This window comes from Vidua chalybeata, chromosome 3 (genome assembly GCF_026979565.1).
Source record: "Vidua chalybeata isolate OUT-0048 chromosome 3, bVidCha1 merged haplotype, whole genome shotgun sequence".
NCBI lineage: Eukaryota > Metazoa > Chordata > Aves > Passeriformes > Viduidae > Vidua > Vidua chalybeata.
In genome coordinates this window covers 88,986,440-89,009,039 of record NC_071532.1, presented here as the reverse complement: position 1 = coordinate 89,009,039, position 22,600 = coordinate 88,986,440, and the positions used below count along the sequence as shown (strand labels likewise).

Genomic DNA, 22,600 nt, shown 5'->3' with positions numbered 1-22,600 from the left:
CGATGAAAAATTGCACATAAGGCAATTGGTATAGGTCATCTGAGTTCTGAAATGTCATATTCCTTCAAACTTTACAGGAAGTAAGTTTCAATTCTTTTGAAATTATAAATACTTCATTCTCTCTCCCTCTTTTTTTCTCTAAAGAAAAAAAAAAGGTAAAAGACAACAAAAATTCTATTACATGAAACAATAATGATGATTTCTGTGTTGCAGATTTCAATTCCCTGATCAGAAATCTTTTCCACTGTATCAAGAAACCCTTTGATTTGAGGTAGCTACAGCATACTGTAACCTCTTTTATGATGACAGCAGAGAAGGTGTTTATTCATTTGTTTAATGAAAGACAAGTGATTTGGGGTTTTCTTGTCTGCACTTATAAATAATTCTGTAAACACTGCTTAGCACAGTCATTGAGAAAGATAATAAAGCAAATACTGGGGATTTGAGTTTGCCTGCAGCTCAAGGGTAGTTCTCAGTTTAGTTCTTCATCAACACAGAAAGGAGGTCATCAGCACAGCTAATGTGCAACTCTCCCAGTAAGCATCTAGTTCATTCTTTTACAAAGAAGGAAGAAACCCTCTCTCCATTAAAAGATTTTATTAGAAAACCATTTCATACTTAAACAATTAACAGTGCAGCATCATTTGCTGAAGAGTAGCAGGGAACAAGTCATATATACTCAACAAGATAGAAGAGAGACTTACTTTGGGGCCTGGAGGTCCTTGCTTTCCTGGTGGGCATATGCAGGGGGCAGGTGTTGAGCCTACATCACTGGGACCATTCATGCACTACCAAGAGTGAAAACAGCCATCAGCACATACTCCAAAGGCAGCCAAAAAACATATTGGAACACTGTGTGAAGCTGACTTCCTTAGCCTGCCTTTCACTTAGGTCTTGGCATTCACTCCCTTGTTCAGCTGGAACTTCTGCATATCTGAATATTGCCCTCCAATTACTTTTCATGCACGAAATCATTTTATTCAGAATAAAAATTTAAAAAGTAAGTACCGATATTGGGCTGGTACCTGCAACTTTGTTTTTGCTCAAATATTTTGCATATAGTTTGAAAATTTTAAATCTTGCAACATGAAAGATGCTTCTCCTAGCTAATCTATATTCATAATTTAAAGTGTGACCAATTCTCAAATATAGCAATTTAATTTTAAAAGGTGTAAAATGATGTAATATGTAATATGTAATATGTATAGCATAATGATCCCAACCATTGGCATGCTCTCCTGCACAGCAAGCCTGAAAAGAAGATAAACCCCAAGTCTCCTACGTCCTAGGCATGTGCTCCAACTTTGAAGCTGCTTTGAGGGGAGGCAGGACACAGGGGCTACCACTGATTCCTAGAAGTCACTAGTCCTGGTCCCAAGAGTGCCCATCCTGCAAAGACCATTAGGAGACCTCCTCCAAACCATGCTCCCTGCTGCACTAAACACTAAACCTTGGCAGATCACATAACCCTCTGGATTTTTTTTTTTTTGTGATATTTACTTCTCACCATTAAGCCCCACATGAAGCCTCAGTGCTTTACTCAGGCAGGCAAGGGGAAAGCTACTAAATCATATCTATTATAGGTACATCTGTATTAAATATATATGTTGAAGTTAGATTCAGGAAATTCTTTTTCACCCATCAAACCTAACCCAGCAAGTTTTTAGACCTATGGAAAGGCAAAAATTTAAGAATCCAAGCTAAAAAAATATTTTCATTTATTATCTAAAACTTTCCATAACATTTTACTCATATTTTCTAGAATAATGACACCTTTTAAGATATTTCTTGACTGGAATTCTTTCTCAGGGTCAAATGATAGACCAAAACACAAACCCATGTTTCCTTTGCAATGGCACAAGTTGGGAGTTACAAGTAAGGTTAGGGAAGTTGTCATATTAAGTCTTCAGATAAGCTCTTGTTCAGGGAGTTCCCATAAGCACAATGCAGGTAACAGCTGCTTTATCCCTTGTGCATATCCTCCACCCCCCTGCAAATAGCAGCAATTGAATTGAACTGGGGGAAAACATCAGACCATTTATTCTAATGAACATGTTTTTTCAGAAAAATTATTTTTAATTTGTCTGCTGACTAGAGTTCAAGCAAGGGAAGTCCAGCACTCTTAAGCTTAGCAAATCTCTGTCCCCTTTTGAGAACAAAGTGTATATTACCTAGAATATTAAGAAGCTTATAAAAAGTCAAATACTACCTTAAACTGAGTTTGAGTAGTTTAGGATGGAGCCTACCTCTCCATTCTGAAACAAGAAGAAACACAGTTTAAGAGTACAGCAATATTTCTAAAAAGAAAATCCATTCATTTGGAAACACTATCAAAACCAATCATAACTTCTGAGCTGCAACTGTCAAGAAATTATAATTAAATTTTTTAATCTTTGAGACTTATGTGCAGCTGCTATCAATGCATATAAAATTAATTTAGTTAACTGCGTTTAAGGGTCTGTCAATGGGAGTTATCAGTAGCAATTTTTAAATGATAATGACAGAATTAATACTAAAGCATGACAGTATTTACACACTAAATGTTTAGATTCGGTTCCAACCTTTTACGAGAAGTAACTTCTCATCAAAAATATGCTCTGCTTGTTCATTCATGTCAGAGAATGTACCAAAATATTTCTGAAATCTCTGCTCTCTGCCTGAATCCAGCATTTGGGAAAACACAGAGCAGCACAGAGGCAAGGCTGGCTTTTCCCCCCTTTCCTGTGACTTGCATTAGACTCTGCTATCAATTTATTTTTGTTCCAGTATCTACAACACCACAGAACAATCCAAACTCAAATACTTCAGCAGAGGAACCATGAAATTTTTTGTCTTAATAGTTTAGTAGCCACCATTAGCCACACTGTCCACAGGAGTATTCTAATGCACATAGTCCCTGCAGATTCCATACACATTCTGTGGACACAGAAAGCTTCCTCTGTATTCAATTTTCAGCTTGAGCAAACCCAAGAGAAAGTTTTCATTTTCCACAGATCATAGAAGGAGCTTAAAATTACTATGCAGCTAGGTATCTCTGGGAAAGGGAATTAATTTGGTCTGTAATTAGTACCTAAAGTCTCTGCTTATTTCAGGAACTCTGACACAACCACACTCTGACAGAATACAACCACAAACCACATATTCCTCCTTGAAGATCATCCAACATTTTTATTTTCTGAAGGAGTCCAGAATTTCATGGGCAAAGTCCAAATTTAATTTACAAAAACAGACAGTGAAACTTAAATGGCTAAAAACAATCTTTTGGCTTCAACTCCTTGATAAATTGCAGAGAACATAAGCTATGAAAGACTTTTTAGTGTTTGCTTTCTTTATGCAAAATATTTTTCATTTGATTACTTTTCGTATCCTACTTTGAACTTGTAAAGAGCAAAAAGATATGTGGTGCACCTAAATAATAGTTAAATAAATACTTTCTTTTCTTCAAGATTCAAAGTTAATTTTACAAAAGTATTTCTGCACCTGTTAGTTCTTGACACACAGAGTTCAGAGCAGCTAATAATACATTCACCTACTTGCTGCTTGATTGAAAGTTGAAAAAGCCCTGATAAGGATGCAACAGGCACACTAGTCCCAAAGAAAAAGAAGAAAAACAGACTAGCTGGCAATACGTGCCAGTCTGACAAAAAAGAAAATCTGCATGCTGGAGATTCAATGGTTCTATTGTCAAACCAGCCAAATGATACTAAATCTAATCACAACATGAGGAATGTGGGTCTACATAGCAAGACACTGGCAGCTGATAATCTTTAGCTCAGTTTGTTTTAGCCACCAAGCAAAGGAGATTATTTTGAATCTGTATGTTTAAATCAGTCTCTTGCTTATGCTTTGAGATGGAAACTGAATGATTAAATCTGGCTCTGTCAGTCATGACTGGTTTCCAAATCTGTTTGTATATGTCTTACATTGCAGTGCATAATTAACTGTAAGAGAACCAAGAAAGGGCCAAAGGGTCCCCATAAACCTGCTAATTGTGTACATGAATCATAAAGTCTTGATTTTATTTCTGTCTTGTACTTAACATGCTTCTTGAAATCATGGCAACATTTCAGATAATGGGATATTTATCACAAACCTCAGCATAGATATTTCTAATGGGAGAAGGCGATTTAGAAATACAGGTATGCTGATTATGTACCAAAATTTCACAGATTAAATGACCTGACAAGTAGCAAGGAGTATATCAAAAACGTTCAAAAGTCATATTTAATAAGAATTTTACACTGAAAAAACCTAGAAGTTTCATTATTCTATAATGTTTAAAATCTAAAATTTTAAGAGAGGATTCTGAGATTCTTCTATACTCATATATATCAAAAATGCACCATTAAATACCTAAATTAAAACAACTTGTAAAAAACTTTGTGAGAAAATAAGGCTGAAACAGAGAAGGTCCGTGTCACTTGATATTGCATAGGTAACAAGCATGTGTTTGCACCAGCTGAATCAATGTAGTTTAATCTATTTTAAAACTTCATTAAGTCAGCTTTAAACAGTGATTTGTAAAAGAATGCCAAGTAGTCCTCAAAAGTTCATCTATCATACTCACAAATCCTGGGATCTCACAGACTGTTTCTCGATTATTTTGCTCTGGGTCACAGTAGATTCGCAGTTTTTGTATATCAAACTGTAATTCAAAACATAAAAAACTCTTTAGAGGTCTGTGCATTCACTACAGTTAAAAATCAATTATTATTACAGTTAAAAATCAATAAAATGCAGGAATATTTTTAGGCTACTCACAATGATTAATATGCACAACCAATAAAACATACTGTAACAGAATTATTTAAATAAAATAATCAATGCAAGATTTTTTTTTAAATAACAGAAATCACCATCCATATTCCCCGGGAATTAATCCAAACACATGCAGCACAAACTACAGTGGCTGCCAATATCATTGAGGAAACAAGTTAATAACACAGGCAAGCCCAACCTCATTATCTTAACAGACCTGCAAAGATGCTTCTAAACAGACTTGTTCAGATTAGATGTAGGATTAGTAAATTCTGGTGAAGCATCTGAAGGCATCCCTTATGCTTAGTGTTTAGTATACAGTATAAATCTTTAAAAAGCAGTGAATAAAAACACTGGCATCAGGTAAATGAAAGTTTTTGCCATTCTGCTTTGTTGCTACATTCCAAAACAAAATGAAACCACTGTTTAGTTTTTCTAGCATAAACTATTGTGACCACAAAGCAAGGAGAATGAAACTTGACCAAAATTTTCCTCTTTTACCAGCATCACCCACACATAGACTAATGGAAGGACAGCATATGCAAATATCAAGCAGAGGAAATTCCTTACTTTGAGACAGTGTTTCCCAAATTCAGGCAGCCACATTACATCAATTTTGTCCTTGGAATCAGTGAGACCAGTTAAGCATCCATGTCACAGGATAGATCACTTGTGCTAAGTCCTCCTGACCATTTTTATTCTCTCTTAAGTATTAAATTTTTTACACTAAATTTCAGTCTACTCTAAGTAATAAGACTGAGCTCAAGAAAACAGAAGTCACCAATGTAATGTTAACCTACAACAGAATTACTGAATTACTGTAGTTTTAGCATATGCCTACCTGTACCGTTTCCTCCTTTCCAGAATACTTTCCTATTTGGGTTAGGCCACTGATGTAAATACCTAAAACAGGATGCAATGGCTTTGTTTCAATTTCTTGGCCATCTATATACAAAGTTACAAAGTCTTCTGTTACTAAGAGACGAATTTGATGCCAGCCTTCATCAAACAATGTCTGAGAAAAATGAAGAAAACAGCATTGTTTAAAACAAAATGCCTTCAATTTAAATAACCATAAATCTGCTCTTCAACAACCAAACTGCTGTTAATGGTTGAGATGATCGAGGCTGCAGGTTTTACATACAAATAATTCTAAACTATATAGGCAAATAAAGTATTGCCAAATAATATTGTAATTGAAAATATTACAATTGGTAATAATTAATCCATATTTCAGAATTATTTTATAACTCACATAGATTTCTTTTTTTTAGTCTATGACCATGAACAAGCTCAAACCTGTATTTGTTAAAAATATGCAGCCATTTATCTGCACTGGTGTAATGTCTCAAACACTTCAGATCATCAATCATGGTGAAAAAAAAATGGTACTTGTGATAAATTGATAGGTGATAAATTATCATAAAGCTTTATTTAAAAAAATGTTCATTAAGAGTATATTTACATTTATACTGTGTTTAGAGACACACAAGTCTAAAAAGTCATGAAATTATTGTTCTCCATAATAGCAAGGCAGGCATGGTGAAACAAAAACAACCAAACAAAACACAGAAGTTCTGTTATCATGGTGAAGTTTATTGATACCTGGGACTGCATGAATAAGATTGATCTGTTTGTGCATCTCCAAGAAATAGATAAATACAAATAGAGTATTGACTTGAAACTGAATTTTTGAACAGTTTCCAGTAACTCAAGTTTAACAGAGCTTCTTAAAATAATAAAAAATTATTTCACCTACTAATAATTATTAAAAGGTAGAGGAAATTTGGAAAGAAAAAGCAAAAATTCTCCATCCAGAAACAGAAGAATAAAATGCCTCTACCTAGAAAAAGCTTAGTAGCTAAGACCTATTCCTTGGATAGAAGTCCTTCCTTCACTGAGGATTTATATTTAAAATCCCTTCAGCCTGATTTGGAGCAGGGATTTGAATGCCGGCCTCCACTTCCCAGAAAAGTTGAACCCACTTGGCCATGAAGTGCTCCAGCATCAAATCTTTCCCAGTCTTTTTATCTGCTGAGATAGCTCTCTCTGTTCACTTAAATAATACTCCCTGTGGCAGGAAGGGCAATCTCTGGGCTGCACATATTCCTGATACAAATGCAAGAACAGGGTCATTCAATCTCATTCCTCTGTCTCACCTGCAGCTAAGACAATCTTTCTTACGAGAGTGGAATACTCCACTGGAAATTACTGAAGAAAGACTGAAAGACAACCTTCAGATTGTACTAGAAAACAATAAAACTGGTTTGCTCAAAGAGGGGAATAGCTGAATAATATGTATTTAAAGAAGTATTCCAGCATGATAGTGACATCCTCCTTACCTTTACATGAGGTGTAGCAAATGTAATAACTTGTGTGCCATTTATTAAACTTGTTGTAGTGAATGATAATGTTTTCTCTTCTCCATTAACAGTGACTGCTATCTGTGGTCTCTTATCTAGACTCAGGATTCTCCACAAATCCCATGTCTTTTTTACTTTAAATCTTTGAGTGGAAACAAACACATAGGATGGAGGGAGACCTTCTGGAAACACATTCCTAAATAAGGGGGAAGGGTGGAAAAAACAAGACAGTACTTGAACATTCATATAAATCTTAAAATAAGTCCTTCTCGTGTAGAGAAACAAAAAAAATCTTACTGAATATAGAAGCATATTTATAAAATTCAATACCTTGTTAATTCTGAGAGGTCAACACGTGAGGTTACTTCATAAGCTTTTACATTAGTGGTTGATATTTGAATTCTCTTTTTAACTTTTTTCTTCACGCCTAATCCTACAAGAATGTCAAATCCTTTTTCATCTCGAGCTGCCACTGGAATTCTTGTTGGACAAACAGATTCTGCAAAGTAATAAATGCAAGGACAGTCCAAAATATGACTTAAGACTTCCAAGAAAAGTAGCCTCTCACCCAACTAATATTTTTTTATCTGCCTTTCAAGAAATAAAAAGAACTGAGAACTGTCAGTTAAGTATAACATGAGAGAAGTGGTATGGAGGATCCTCAGGAACTTGAAGCAAGAATATTAAGATTTCATATTTTACTGCAATTACATTCACATACTATTTTGAATTGTCACTAATTGTAGTTACAGAGTATTACAATATCTGGCTAATAAATATATTGAATTTCATTTCTAAAATTGCACGGTTCCAAAATGATATAAAATTATAGATTTTAATTTCCAAAATGCACTAACAATTTGAATTTAGCATCCCTCCCAACTATAAAATTAGTTTGAAAATGGACAAAGTTAAAATTATCTCTGACTTTTATTTTCATTTTATTTAACTCAAAATGGACTCTGAACTGTTTTGTCTGTTACACTGAAATCTGCTTGAAGTTATTCTGAATGGAAAAATAGGTGTGTGATATATTTTCTGTGACAACCTAAGTTGTCTCAAACAAAAAAAAAAAAAAAAAGAAAAATAGATAGGACAGTCAAACTTAATACTAAAACAAATATTAGAGTAACAAATCAATAAAAAAGAAAGTTTATTGCTTTATTAAAACTATGCTAAGCTGCTCACAATAAATATCATTATTCATTTCTCACTGTTTATTCAGAAAAGCAGCAGTTCATAGACACGGAAGAGGTTAGGAATACATTCCAATGAAGGGGTGGAGAGTTCTCCTATCTCCATCTGGACCAGCCATGGGCTGGAGAACTCCCATCTCTGTGCCAGGGAATTATCAGCTCAAAGGTCTAGACTGGCTTCTTTTCACAGTATGAGCAACACTGCATGACTTCCCTTTCTAATCAACCCCAGGGCACTCAGCAGCTCCCCCATTCTGGTGGGGGAGGCAGGATATATGCTCCAACAAAATTCTGCTAATTTTCTGCACAACCTGTCTGTTGTGGGAAGGACAATCATGGGGATTGTCACAGGTACTTGGGGGAGCAGCAAGAAGCCACATAAACTCCCCTTAGTGTTCTTTTCCTCTCCACAGCAAAATGACACCTGACTTCCAAATTAAAAATAAATTATCTGTCTGTTCTACAAGAAAGAACTGCAAGAACTCTGCACACAATTTGGAAATTAAAATGTCTGCCTCCTGAATGCTTTCAAAAATTAAAGAAATGCAAAGTCCAACAAAACTTTCTCATTCTTCTCAAAACACAGACTAAAGTTTACTTATCCTGTTAAGAAAGAGTAATAGTGTTTTTCTTCAGGTTTCTTCAAGTGTGCATTGTTATCTTGGACTTATTTTCTAAATTCATTTATTGCAAAGCTGGATAATGGTCACATCACAATTAACAGAGATTACAGATAACCACATACATATACATTGACAAGTATAGGGTCTCCTATTAGTAAGAATATTACAAATTTGGTGTAAAATCAAAACCTAAAGGCAGAAATGAGAATACTTTATGTAAGAGGGCCATTATTGTGGATCAGGGCCAAAAAAACTAATAACTCATTGGTTCTAAACCAATACCAACCAAAGAAATTAAGCATGTGTAAAATTAGACATTAGGAAAGTATTTTTTCTTTCAAGTGGTACATTGGTGAATTACATGAAAAATTCCCAGTCAGGTAGATCCTTTCTGGGTTTTCTGGATAATCTTCTGGCAGGATTATTTTGATAACTAACTGAGCCATTATACAACATGCAGAAATCAGTGGCAAAATTAAGAGCTGTCTTCCATTGGAAATGGGGTTGTCCAATCCACAGTACCAGTCACTTAACTCTCTAACCTTCTCTGAATTCTTGATGCCTTTAGTGTTTTTTACATAGTTTTCAGATGTTTATTTTCCTTCCTAAAGCATGAAATAACTTTGTGATATTAAATCCCAGTATCTGGGACAAAGCAACTTTTCTCTGCATCCTCCAAACTTCTGAGGTCTGCACTAGGTTTTCTTTCTAAATTAATTCCTGAGACACAATTATTTTTTTCTTTTTGCTATAGCATATTTCTAGTACAAGAACATTTGACTATCAGAATAAATAATAAATATTAAATATTCCTTAAATATTTCGTTCAGTTCTGGCTGACAGGTTCATGAAGTCTTTTTACCCCTGATGTACTCTAAAACAAACACTAGAGTCCCCAAAAGGCACACTAGACACCTCCTGCAAGCCTGTTCCTAAGAGCAATACTTGCTCCAAGAACCACCAAACCTCAGTCTTCATTGTCCAGAAGGGAAATACTGCCCCTGTGGCCTTTTTGTTTACATTTTTACTTCAGAATGGATTTTAAACCTCCATAGAGCAAAGCAAAGGCTAGCATTTTTTTAGACATTTACATAAAGATCATGAAGAGAGAATTGCAAAATTTTCAGGCAGTTTCATGTGGTTGATCACAGTCAAACCACTGCTGCTCAGCCCTCATGGAACTTCTTCTCCCTCAGCAAAGTCAATCTTAACAACACAATAATCAATAAATCAATCAATCAATCAATCAATAAAATAATGCACAACTTAGCTATAAAAATTCCAGTTTATCAGTCTTGAAGTTCACCTGCTAAAGATATTGTGGCTAGAAATGAAGCTGCCAAGTAGCTTTGATTCCTCAGCAAGAGAAGCATCTAAATGCTAAAATAAGGGAAGAGCACAACATAAGGGAGACAAAGCAAAGGGTCACTTCAAGTATATACACTTTGTATAAATAGTCAGCATTCACAGATTACTGCTGTAAATCACGTGAAATATCATGGATGAATTTTAAAGGACACAAGTTAACTTGATGCTCAAAGCTGAAAATTCATCTTGATAAAATATAATGGCACTTCTTCTAAAACTTTAGTCAAAGAAAATATTGTGTTTATTTAGTGTTTATTTAGGAGAATTTCTCCCTGCATTAAGTTCTATTAAAAAATTTAGCTCCACTTAGCTGATTTAATTTTTGGACTGACAACTTTACTACATCAGCCACAAGGAATTACTATGCTTTTTGTTTAATGTAGCAAGAAATAAACATTAATATCCTCAACAAAAACATCACCATATTTTTTCAATGAAGTTGATACTTTAAGTGAGAGCAAACAAAATCTATTTTTCACTCTTACTAAGTACAGAAATATGGTAAAACTGAAATAGGACTTGCATCAATTCTTGATCCAACATGTACAAAATACCACTGACAGACTAGAGTCTGAGTGATACATTTTAGGAGCAATTTGCTATCTTTTTTATACATAAAAGAAAGCCATTGTTTTACAAAATTTCAGAAAACTCAAAGCAGTATTGTTGTTAGCATTCTAAAGTCAGGGTCCCTTTAGAGTGTTGGTCTTGGCTAACTCTTCTATAAAATTCTTCCAAGAAACATCATAACTGCTTGCTACAGCTCCAAACATCTACTCCACTCTCATGAGCCCCTACCTGGAGTGCTGTGTCCAGCTCTGGGGCCACTATATAAGAAGGATGTGAACCTGCTGGAGCAAGTCCAGAGGAAGGCACAAAGTTAATGAGAAGGCTGGAGCCTCTCTCCTGTGGAAAGAGGCTGAGAAAGTTGGGGTTGTTCAGCATGGAGAGAAGGGTGTGGGGAGACCTTAGGGCAGCCTTCCAGTACCTAGAGGAGCCTTACAAGACAGCTGGAGAGGGACTTTTCACAAGGGCGTGTAGTGACAGGACAAGAGGGAACGGCTCTAAACTGAAGGAGGGTAGGTTTGGATTAGGTATTAGGAAGAAAGTTTTTACCGTCAGGGCGGCGATGCACTGGACCAGTGCCCAGAGGTTGCCCAGAGAAGTTTTGGGATGCCCCATCCCTGGAAGTGTCCAAGTCCAGATTGGATGGGGCTCTAAGTAACCAGATCTACTCAAAAGTGTCCTTGTCCATGGCAGGGGGGTTGGAACATGATTTTTAAGGTCCCCAGTCCAAACCAGCCTACGATTCTATGATTTTTGCCAGGAGTCTTTCTTCTGGGTTTTTCAATACATACTAGAAGTATGTATTCAGAAGAACTCCTGTTGTAATGGCAGGCTGTCCTCTCACCTCTCTAGAAAAAATGCTGGATTGTGCATGAGTATCAGTTGCAACTAGGAAATCAATAAACTCCATATTTTCAGCAGTATGAGAATTGCTGAAATATTTTAGTGTTTTTAAACTTTATCAATGAAAAAAATTTGGGATTAGGGCAAAAGGATACATATTGAAATTAAACATATACTGTGTTAAACCACCATATCTTTCCCAAATACACATCTTTTAACATTTTGGAGGGAACTTCCACAAACAAGATCAAAAAGAAAGATCATAGTAAAGAGTATCAGGTCCCTTAGGTTATATTAATCATGCATTCTGCTTGTGAAATTATAAAACATATGTACAGAACTATATTTTGCACATCTAAAATATTTTATACTCACCTTCACAGAGTTTCTGTTTTATAACTTCTTTAATTCTTGATATTGCAATATAGTCTTCAACATAAAATACATAAGTTGATGAAGGTTTATTGGCAATAGCTTTAAGTTCATCCTCCTCAATTTCTGAGCCAACACCAATTGCAAACAAAGTGATTTTATTTTTCCTTGCTTCTGCTGCTGCATCTTTGACTTCATCTTGGGATTTTCCATCAGTGAGAACCACTGCTATTTTTGTTAAAAATCGTGAAGATTTTGCAAAAAGATGGTCAAAGGCAAACTGAATAGCTCTTCCTGTTCTTGTATTTCCTCCCAGATAGTGTATGGACTCCATTTCTCTGATGAGATTCTCAGTGGATTCATGAGTTCCAAGGGGAATTTCAAGTACAGGGTAATCACTGTACTGGACAACTCCGACTTGAATAAACTTTGGCCCTATGTCAAAATTTCTTGTAATATTGACAAGCCAACTTTTGATTATTTCAAAGTTTTCTGGGCCAACACTGTAAGAGCCATCCAAAATAAAAACTAAATCTGCCGGAGCAGTTCTGCAACCTAAAAAAAAATAAAAAAAAATTAATGAACACTTTCACTTTCTTCCTCCACAGTAAATGTTTTTCCTATCAATTAGTGCTTATATTAGGATCTATACTGACATATGCATTCCAGATGAAAAAAAAATAGCAGAGTTCATCAGGGCAAACTTGTGTAAGATTGTTTGTGTAAGCTACACAGATCCAACTTGGTACCTGAAAACCATATAATTTTCTGGTTTTTACATTAGCACCAGAAACAACTACGAAAAATTCTGAAATTCAGTTCCTTAGCTGACAATTGCATTCCATTCAATCAACAGAGAGAAATATATATTGGGTCTTTTCCTATCTCATTTGCAGAAATGAAAAATATAAAAACTCCTTTTTGTTAGCAAACCAAACACACTGCAGAGGGAGGCTATACCCTGAATACTCCAGAATTGCTTTACAAATACCTTTTAATTGACTTCAGATATTGCTACATGGCATTTACAGAACTAGTATTATAAAATCCTGAGTTTCAATTGGATGTTGCTTGTAGCATATTCTGATTTTTACAGAAGTATTCAGTGAATGAGCTCAACCTCCAGAATATAGAATCACATAAGCATTTAATAACTACGGTGTAACTGCATGATGACTTAGGCATGGATTCAGTACTCCTAGCTGTAGTCATAAACTTAGTTTTTAGACTAAGTTGCCAACAACAGGTCATGGACAGGCACAAGAATTTCCACAGGAAAGTCCTTCCATGCTACATGCCCATTCTCAGATAGAGAGTGTAACTTTCTAAAGGAGGGAATCCCCTTCCATTGACTGTGAAAGAGGTTTGATAACTGACACATGAGGAGCCAAGGACATGGCCAAAAGCAGGAGGGATTATTTTGATCTCATGGCACATGAGGTCATGAGGCTTACTGTTCTTTTGTTTTCTGAAAGTCTGCAGCTCCACCACAGGAAGGAGAGCTTTGCCTTACCCTGAAATCTGCCTACGGACACTTCTGGTCAAGACAAGATTTCACCTTCCTTGAAAGCAAGTGAGCACAATCTCTGGAGAAATGATTTAGCAATGCAGGTGGTGGTGACGAGAAACGACACTGGGAGAAGGAGCAAAGAGCACAGTGGTCCAAGGATATGAATTACAGAGTAATTTCAATTGGGAGGGACTCATTATCATTAGACTCTGCTAAAAGCAGAGTATTCATTTTGGTGGAAACTCCTAGAGCAGGTAGACTGAAAATAAAAAGCCTTTCTAAAGATTAAAAGGAATTTTATGGGCTTTGTTCTAAAATACTCAAAATTGCTGGATGAGAGCAAAACTAGAGGAAAAATATTTACCCTGGAAGTATCATTGTGGCTAGAGGCAAGTCTTCTACACATTTTTTATTCAGTCACATTGTCTTTAAGAAAGCTATTTTGCTTTCATGCTTTCTTTTCTATAAAGCAGATTTAGAGTATTAAAATGGTTAGGTGGGGTTTGAGATGCTAATTTTGAAGAATGTGCAAGAAGGTATGTCCCAGAACTGGAGTTAGCTTTCTTTCACAGAACTTTTATTGTTCCCTAGTGTTATGTTCCTCACATAACACTAAACTATTCAGAACATGACTTCTGAAGCAATGAAAATACAAATACTCCAGACTCAATTTTAAATCAAGACTGAAGCTTTACAGTACCACCTGCCACCTCGGGCATTTCCAAGACACAAATAAAGACATTCCCTTCCTAATGAAGATGTTTAAGCTATTTTTCACATATCATCAGATTTTCACCTGGAAAATTATATTAGAATAAAATCACCATCAGCAGAAGGGCACATGTGAATACCAAAATGGACACTAAAAATTTGAGGCATGCTTTGAAGTTGCACTTATCTGAAATGCAAAAATTAAGACCTACTTGCTCTTGTTTCGCCATCTTCAGCTGAGATATAATCATGAAGTAGCAGAACTAACAGCATCTGAAAAAATATTACAATCTGTGCCATGTGTATTTTATTCTCAAGGTCTTGATACAAAACTAGATGGGGAAAAATGAAAAGAAAATACAGTGTTATTATATTACAAAAAAATTCCAAGCTTCTGCAGTTTAAAAACTGTGTCTGAGGAACATCTCTGAATTGAATCTGTAAGACTAGACATGGCCACCCTGCAATGAACCATTGACTCAAAAAGCATCAGTCATGTAAGCCCAAAACTGAGATTCTAAATTCAACAACACTCACCAGCCTTTTTACAGAAGCTCAGTTTTCACCAAGGTGGATTTATACACTTCTCCTGCTAGGCACATTCACAAGTAGGTTATATCCCTAGTCACACTTGTCCAAACACTATCCCTCTATCCCACTCTGTAGCCATTACCAAAAGACATTACCAAAAGATCCAAAATATGGCAAGTGTTTATGTATCAGGTACTGGTGGCGAGGTGCTACTTCAGTCTCAGCCCCACACCTGACTATTTCAGGGAGTCTGGGACAGTTCCCACTCCTCTACACCAGGACTGAGACTGACACCAGCAGTCAGGGTCTCAGCAAGCCCCAGCCCTTCCCCAGCAGAGCCAAGCCCTGCAGACAGTGTATTGCAACACCCAAGATGACATACATCTTCAACTTTTGATTTTTTTTTCCTCTGTTTATGTCTCCTTTGCTATCATGGTTTATGAACTATAACCCACTGTCAAGCAAACATGCAATTTTAGTCTCATATTGCTGTTAAAAATATTATTTGCCTAATTTATTTTAATTAAGAAATATTTATTCATTATGTTTATTATGTTTATTGAAAAAAAGGTGCCATAATGGTAAAAGATGCATTTTTGGACTACTGTATTAGAGATCCATTAATTTCAAGACTATGAAAGAAAGTATACTGAATCTATTTTGTATCCTCTCATCTCATCCTTCAATGTAAAAAGCAATTTTCAGGGTGAATTAATTTCACTGCAGAGCAGTCAACTTCCAGGAAATTCTACTCCCACCTAATGTAATTCCCCAAAGTTAATAAAGAAAAACTATAATTAGTCTGCTATTAAATCTCTCCTTCAGATTACAGATAATTGCAAGGTATAGCCATATTTTGTTATTCATATTACCTTGTCAGAATGTAAGAAATCAGACACACCTTGCAGTCTATGGGACAGGACATAAGATCCAGAACTTTTCCAGTTCTGCTACACAAATACTGGGTTATTACCTTCATTCAAACAGATTATGTAGCAGTTTTTTATTCCAGCTATTTGAAAAAGGATCTATTTTAAACTATGAAACTGTGTATAACTATTAGGATTGTAATATATAACAAAAAATATTACCATAGTAGAGGTAGACAATTTACATAGATTATTTGGTTTGTTGGTGGTTTGTACAATTGATCATTCTAAAATTTCTTCCAGTCTTTTCTGTGGCAAGGTTTTACTGTGGGGTAAAACATGTCTCTCATGAGCCCAATTTGAGCAATAGCAAAAAATAACACATGAAATTAAGTCTGTGTGGGAAGTTGCAGGTGCCTGAAGGACAACTGCATGCTTTTAGAATATCAGAAAAATGTCAGCCTATATCTGAAAAAAAACCCCAGATAGACTACAGTAGAGAGAGCTGATATACATATAAAAAGGCACAGGGCTGACCCTTAAAAACTATAAAATCCTTTTGATTCTTCCCACCAACCCAAAATAAACCAAAAAAACAAATTATAAAGAATAGTTCTGAAAAAGAAGATTGAACAAAATAGCACATTAACTAATTACAAAATAGAACATTAACTAAGTTTTGCTGTGATTGTCTAAATGGCTACTTATGTAACACCCACAGAATTTATGTAAAAGGAAAATAGAAAGCAGGCAACTTAGTGATTTCACTGTTATCAGTCTTCACTAAAAAGTGAGTACAGGGCCAGCTACCATAAATGATGTAACTTTTTAATGAAATTAAAACAGCACACTAAATTAAGAAAAAAATTGTTTTAACAACACACTGCCTTGAATGCGAACTGAATGTGCTCTGTGTCATGAGCACAGATATTTCAGGTCAGGTGCAGACACTGGGATCCTACTCACTGGCACTGCTCTCCTTTCACCAACCCTGCAGAAACCACACATGCCTTCCTTCAACTGCACCATGCCCTTTCATCTCTGCTCATCCTTCAGCAAGCACTTACCCACTGCTGCCTGCAGGGATGAGCCTCCCAGATCTGCAGCAATGAGAGAAGCTGCAGAAAAGAGGCAGATGCTCAGAAGGGGAAGGGGAAAGCAGGGGCCTGCAAGGAAGCTCTGTGCCTCTGGGGAAGGAGCTGCTCCACAGAAACACTAATACTGCATCCTGGGAGAGGTACATGGGAAAGCAGCATTTGCTGGTTGTCCTGGGGTACAGAGAGGCATCAGGGATGCTACAGCAGCCTTCAGTGTATGTCTTTAATGTTGAAAAACATCACACCACAGCAAGATTTCTTTTGGTGAAAACCATGGTCCAACTTATACTTCTTAAAAGGAATCAGTAAAATAATTGTCAAAACAAGCTTATCTGATTCACAGAACCAAACTGTATTCCCAAGCTTATCTGATTCACAGAACCAAACTGTATTCCCTTGACAGATCATCTTTTCCATTTGTGAGAATCCTCTATTTCATTTTCAACAAAGCCTGTACTTGAGAACTTCATTTTAAGTATAAACCAAAATAAATGTTTAGTAGGCCAAAATGGACTTATTAACAGAAAACAAAATTAAAAGGATAAAACCAGAGTTTAAGCAACCAGATGATGAGGATTCCAATGCTCAATTTACCAGAAAGAAAATAATATTATAGCACTACACTTTTAGAGATGCCAAACCAGCAACTCCAGAGACCTAGCTGCTGTATCTTGTCAACACAGTAGTTATTAAACAGGCAACAAAAGTGTACATGAAACTTACAGAAACACCAGCAATTCAGGAATGAATATTTTAAATAAAACGTTTGGCCTCTGTCTTTTGCCAAATTTTCCCTAGTTATTAGTTTGTGGTTGTACCAAACATAACCAGGAAAACACATAGAACTGCTTTCCCACTTCTCAGTTATACCAAACCACTTTTAACATATGGAAGTTGATGTAGGAGAAATTCATACAGGGTTACTAAATAAATACACAGATGTTGCATCCAACTCAAGTAAAGGGTGGCAGACAGTATTAGTGGAGAAATAGCACATGTGTTACTGTATTTTTCAAGGCATCCTCATAGTTGTTTACTTTTTCCACTTTAAAAGGGACAGAGCCCCGCAACCAACGCCAGGCTTTGATGTATAGGGTGGCAGGAGCAAACCTTTGGCTATCTCCCAGCTCCACCAAATTGTTTAAATTAAAGCCACAAGATTTAATGAGGTATTAAGTGAGACAGGATACTGGGTTGGGTGGACCTTTAGTGTGACTCATTACGGCCATTCTTTCCACTGTATGCTTTTTATCTCAGTATTTTATATGCCAGTTTGATAGCAAAAGGGATGTTAGAGTGAATGGAGACAGTCCTCTAAGGAAAACTGCCTATCTCAGACAGAGGGAAAACAAACAGCTTATGTAAAGGCTTTTGCTCTGAGCTCCCAAAATGAGGGGCTGTAGAGCATACACAATATATCTGAGTGATTTGAATCAAGACTCAGGCAAATTTCTCTGCATCTGAGAGTACACAAAAGGTGAGGTCCTAGCAGGGCTACTAAACATCAGACCCTTGTACCAATGGGGTAGTAGTGTAAGACCCAGTTCTCTGGGTAGAGTTCACAAAGTATTATTTCTGTCTTCAGCAAAGGTAGGAGAGAAAGATGGCACAATAAAACCTGGCTGCATCAGCCCATACCCTGTGAGGGCATGGTCAGAGACAGGTGATAGCCTCCCCCATGCCCATTCACTGTTTGTTGTGCACAGGAGGAAAACTCAATGAAGTTTGGAAACCAGTGACACAGCAACTCACCCACATGCTGTCATTGTAGGCAGACTTAATCAACTGGACAGTTCCTGCAACTTATTTCTTGCATTCTTCTGAGCAGTGCAATTTTGCTGTGCAGCAGCATTTGCACCAACAGGGCCACTGAACTCTGCTGACTGGGAAGGGAATGGAACTCAGGTTTCCTGTACAGTGGAAATGTGGTACAGCCATTACTGAAACCAACAGCTTCTACTTGATTTTCAAACTAACTCAAGACTGTCAGTGAGTGTGATGGCAAAGGCATGCAATTTCCAGAACAGCTTTGCTGCACAGAAGTGCACAGAGGTTCAAATGACATCTCCTCTGCATGCACAGCAGAATAATTTCACATCAAATTTAAGTTTTCAGGAGAAAATGTATGCATCTAAGCAGGTTAGGCAGTATTTCCATCTTGCATTTATGATGCCTAAAAGCAGCACCTTCTATATCTCAAAGGGCAGTTTATTGATGCAGTCTTTCCATAGCAATTTTTACAGTGCCCAGACAAATATATAATTTTATTCTTTCCATGAATACTCTCTGAGGAAACTTTCCATTTAGAGAAATTTGTAATTTTATAGAATCAAAAATATTTGCTCTTCAGTGCAGTTTTGTCACTATTCAAATTCATAGAGAGAGATTTCTCTGAAAACCCTGGCCTCTCTGCTGCATGAAGATTTCTTGCTGAAGAACTACACTGAAAGGAAGAGTTTCTTCCTTCACTTCTTCCCACTGCTAGTTACTGCCTAAGAAGAAAGTCAGGGAGGGTATAGTTTTAACCTTTTCCAGCATTCTGAGAAAATAACCAGACTAAAGGTTATATATATTAGCAAGCTTTCCAAGAATAAGTTAACACTCCTCTCATATTACATCACTGTGTAAACCTCTCATAATTCAGCTAGAGATCATTATGTTTGGCATAAAAAGGACAAGTATGAAGACATTAAAACAATAATGACTGAAAGGACATACAGAAGATTCTTTGCATTTTCAAAATTTACTCAATATTACAGGAACTGTGCAGCAAGAAAAAGGAACTTCAAAATCCTGATTAATATGCATTAAATAATGTGAAAAAGTAATGCAATATTTCATCACCACCTTTTTATATTTGCTCCCTTCCATTTTAATGGGATTTGCAAATAAAATGTTAGGGTCATTTACATTTAGCTATTTATTTCTATCTCTAACTAATATTACCAGTCCTATACATTGAAAAAGTCTATGAGCCTATTCTAAGTCAGTTTCTTTCATTAAGTAATTAATCTGAATCTGTATTTATTTTCACTTGGATTTCAGTCCCATTCTGCATTCATGTTTTCCACACATTGTTCCTATCCATTTGTTTGTCTTGGTGGGCACAACTGATGAGGTTGTTATACTTGCAAACATTTAAAATAACACCATTTCCTGGGAAGGGTGAGGCTGTAAAGATATAATTAATTTAAGCTTGGTTTGCACATACATACATATACAAGATTGCCTATAAATAGATAAAATCTCCAAAAGTGACAAGTACACCAGTATCCCTCATATAATTTCTTTCTGTTTCTATTTTGGAACAAAAGATTTTGGCATAATCAGCAGTATAACAACATTTAAGCCAGGAGTTTTCTACAGCATTGAACATATGATTAAGGATGTGGTTTTATTAAGAGGAGTCAAGAAAGAAAATTATGTGTTTAAGTTACACATATTATGAGTTTTCTTTGTGTTTTTTAATAGTAAGTATTAGTGCAACAAGGATAAAAAGCTGTTATAAAATGGTTCAATTCTGGCTAATTCTTAGCTGTACTAAGTCTATATATGAATACATGGCTATATAAAGTACACACAGCGCACAGTTTCAGGTATTTCATTTCCTAACCCTGAAATCAAGCGGAAAGCAATACCTGGACTACCTTGAAAAGAAAAGCCTAATGCAGGCATTGCTTGGGCCACCTGATCCATTTCCACTACCTTTGCTATCTCTTTTAACAACAATAAGAAAGGTTAAGAGGTGTAGTTTTGTTTGTTTTCCCTCTACAAATCTAAAGCCTACCTGGCAGACAGACTAAAAACAGAGATCTCCTAAAGGAGCTGGAGAAACACATGGAAAATTGAGAAGGGAGGCAAAGACCTCTTGCTCAAGTCCACAGCTGCAGAATGAGAGCTGTGCAGAGTTAATGGCAAAGCAACTGAGTTAGCTGAAGATCCAAGCATGTAAAGAACATGAAGACCTCAGAGAAACAATAGCATCACATCTCATCTGCATTTTCAGAAATCAATCTCATCTGCCTCTGCACATACATCAAGTACACATAGCATGGTTTGTTGTGCTGTTCAAATGTTATTTTGTATTTCTCCCTCAAAAGCCAGAAAAGGCAGTAACTACTACTTCAAGATGATGTTTGATATTTCAATTATTTGTGCCACAGATACAATTTAAATCTCTCATTAAGAATAGTTGACTTAATAGTCAAGAAAGCACTGCCAAAACTACTGATAAAGCAAACCACTTCAATCTTCATTCCAGAGCACATGTTAGGGAAAGGTAAGAAAAAAATTCAGTGGACCAGTAGTTTAAATGCAATCATTCTCCAATATGAATACAACTCCTATTATTAGAGGCATTCAATACAAACAAAATAAATTCACAGGAATTAGTACTACATGCTAAGATTACACTTCATATTTGTAGCTCTGATACATATATGATGTATAAAGTATTATGCAGATTATATAAAGGTGCAGAGACGATTAAAGAATTCATCATCTTCTCAGCAGATTTTGAAAAGAAGGTTTTGTATCAATTTTATAAAGGCTTTAGACCAAGTTCCATGCTAAACATTGAAGACTAAAGCAAGCAGTTGGTACATATTATAACCCAAGTAAGACTATACATATTTTTGAAAGCAAATAATGCTCTTAAATTAGATGGGCTGACTAGTTTGTTTTCATATGATTCAGTAAAGCACACAAACCTACATGTTCCTCCAGTCTACAGCAGAGACAATTTGGATTCATGCTCCAACATCTGAAGTCACAGAAGACTTGTATTTTTAAATCCAATTTATTCTGGCACTTCGTACTTTGTTGGATTTATTCCCACTCCAAGAGGATGCTGTGCCAGGACCTGGCAATAAGTTATTATGGGTTATAGAAAAAGGAGCTTACCACAGCATTTGAGCTACTGGACTGATACACAACTGACTGGGAAACAATATAGGATGGGCAACTTAAGGAAGTAACCACACTTGGCAGCTCAGATTTCTGGCTGCAACAAAATAATTTGAAGTCTCCCTGGAAACCATGATTTAATCCTGTCTGTGAAAAGCCTGTGCTGTTACTTCTCTCTTATCAAGCATCTTGAGATTCCACAGAACTTTCCCTCCTTGGATGGACCCAAGAAAAACAAAACAGCTAATCAACAGGATAAAATCTGACACTCAAATGAAATTAACCTTGCATATGATCTACATAAGAAATGTTTCAACCAACTCCTAGAGGAAATCTCAAAGTTCAAATTTTGACTGTGCACGTGTATAAGTAACAATGTTACCAAACAGGGAAAGAGAAAAAAATTAATAGAAATTACAACCTGGTGCAATAGTTTGGGAGAACATTTTGTTCGCACTAAGGAATTTAGAGTTCATTTGGGCCAGTGACAAGAGAAGCAATCATTGAGGCAAATAATGAAAAAAACTAGAAATTATATAAAGTAATTATATATAATTACATAAAATTATATATCATTTAGCAGTGAAACCACTATAGAAATCTGTTTAAGTCTAAGAGAAAAGTACAACAATCTCTAACAATGAGTGCTGATAAAAAGAGTCATAAAGGCAACATAAAAATGGAATCAATCCAAGTAAGAGCTCCTAATGCAATTAAAAGACTACTTTTGGATCATGCCCATTTGACAAGAGATACACAGAATTGCTCATCAGTTACTGCTGTGGTCTCAAGGTCCTCAGAAAAGCAAGACAGTTGAGGACCTAAACATTGTCAGTGCTACCAGATTCAACTATGTGAGACACATTTCTGCTAATAGCTCCTCACCC

General features: G+C 36.1%; 1 protein-coding gene across 1 annotated transcript in view; it reads right to left on the bottom strand.

Moving 5' to 3' along the window:
- The window catches only part of COL21A1 (collagen type XXI alpha 1 chain), a 124,559-nt gene that overhangs the window by 52,806 nt on the left and 49,153 nt on the right, over nt 1-22,600 (bottom strand). Inside the window, exons 2-9 of the mRNA XM_053938247.1 lie at nt 14,524-14,643; nt 12,094-12,645; nt 7,452-7,620; nt 7,101-7,317; nt 5,600-5,773; nt 4,568-4,645; nt 2,247-2,255; nt 705-788 (exon numbers count right to left, since the gene is read on the bottom strand). Of these exons, the coding sequence (XP_053794222.1) occupies nt 705-788; nt 2,247-2,255; nt 4,568-4,645; nt 5,600-5,773; nt 7,101-7,317; nt 7,452-7,620; nt 12,094-12,645; nt 14,524-14,643 (1,403 nt within the window). The remainder of the gene's footprint in view (nt 1-704; nt 789-2,246; nt 2,256-4,567; nt 4,646-5,599; nt 5,774-7,100; nt 7,318-7,451; nt 7,621-12,093; nt 12,646-14,523; nt 14,644-22,600) is intronic.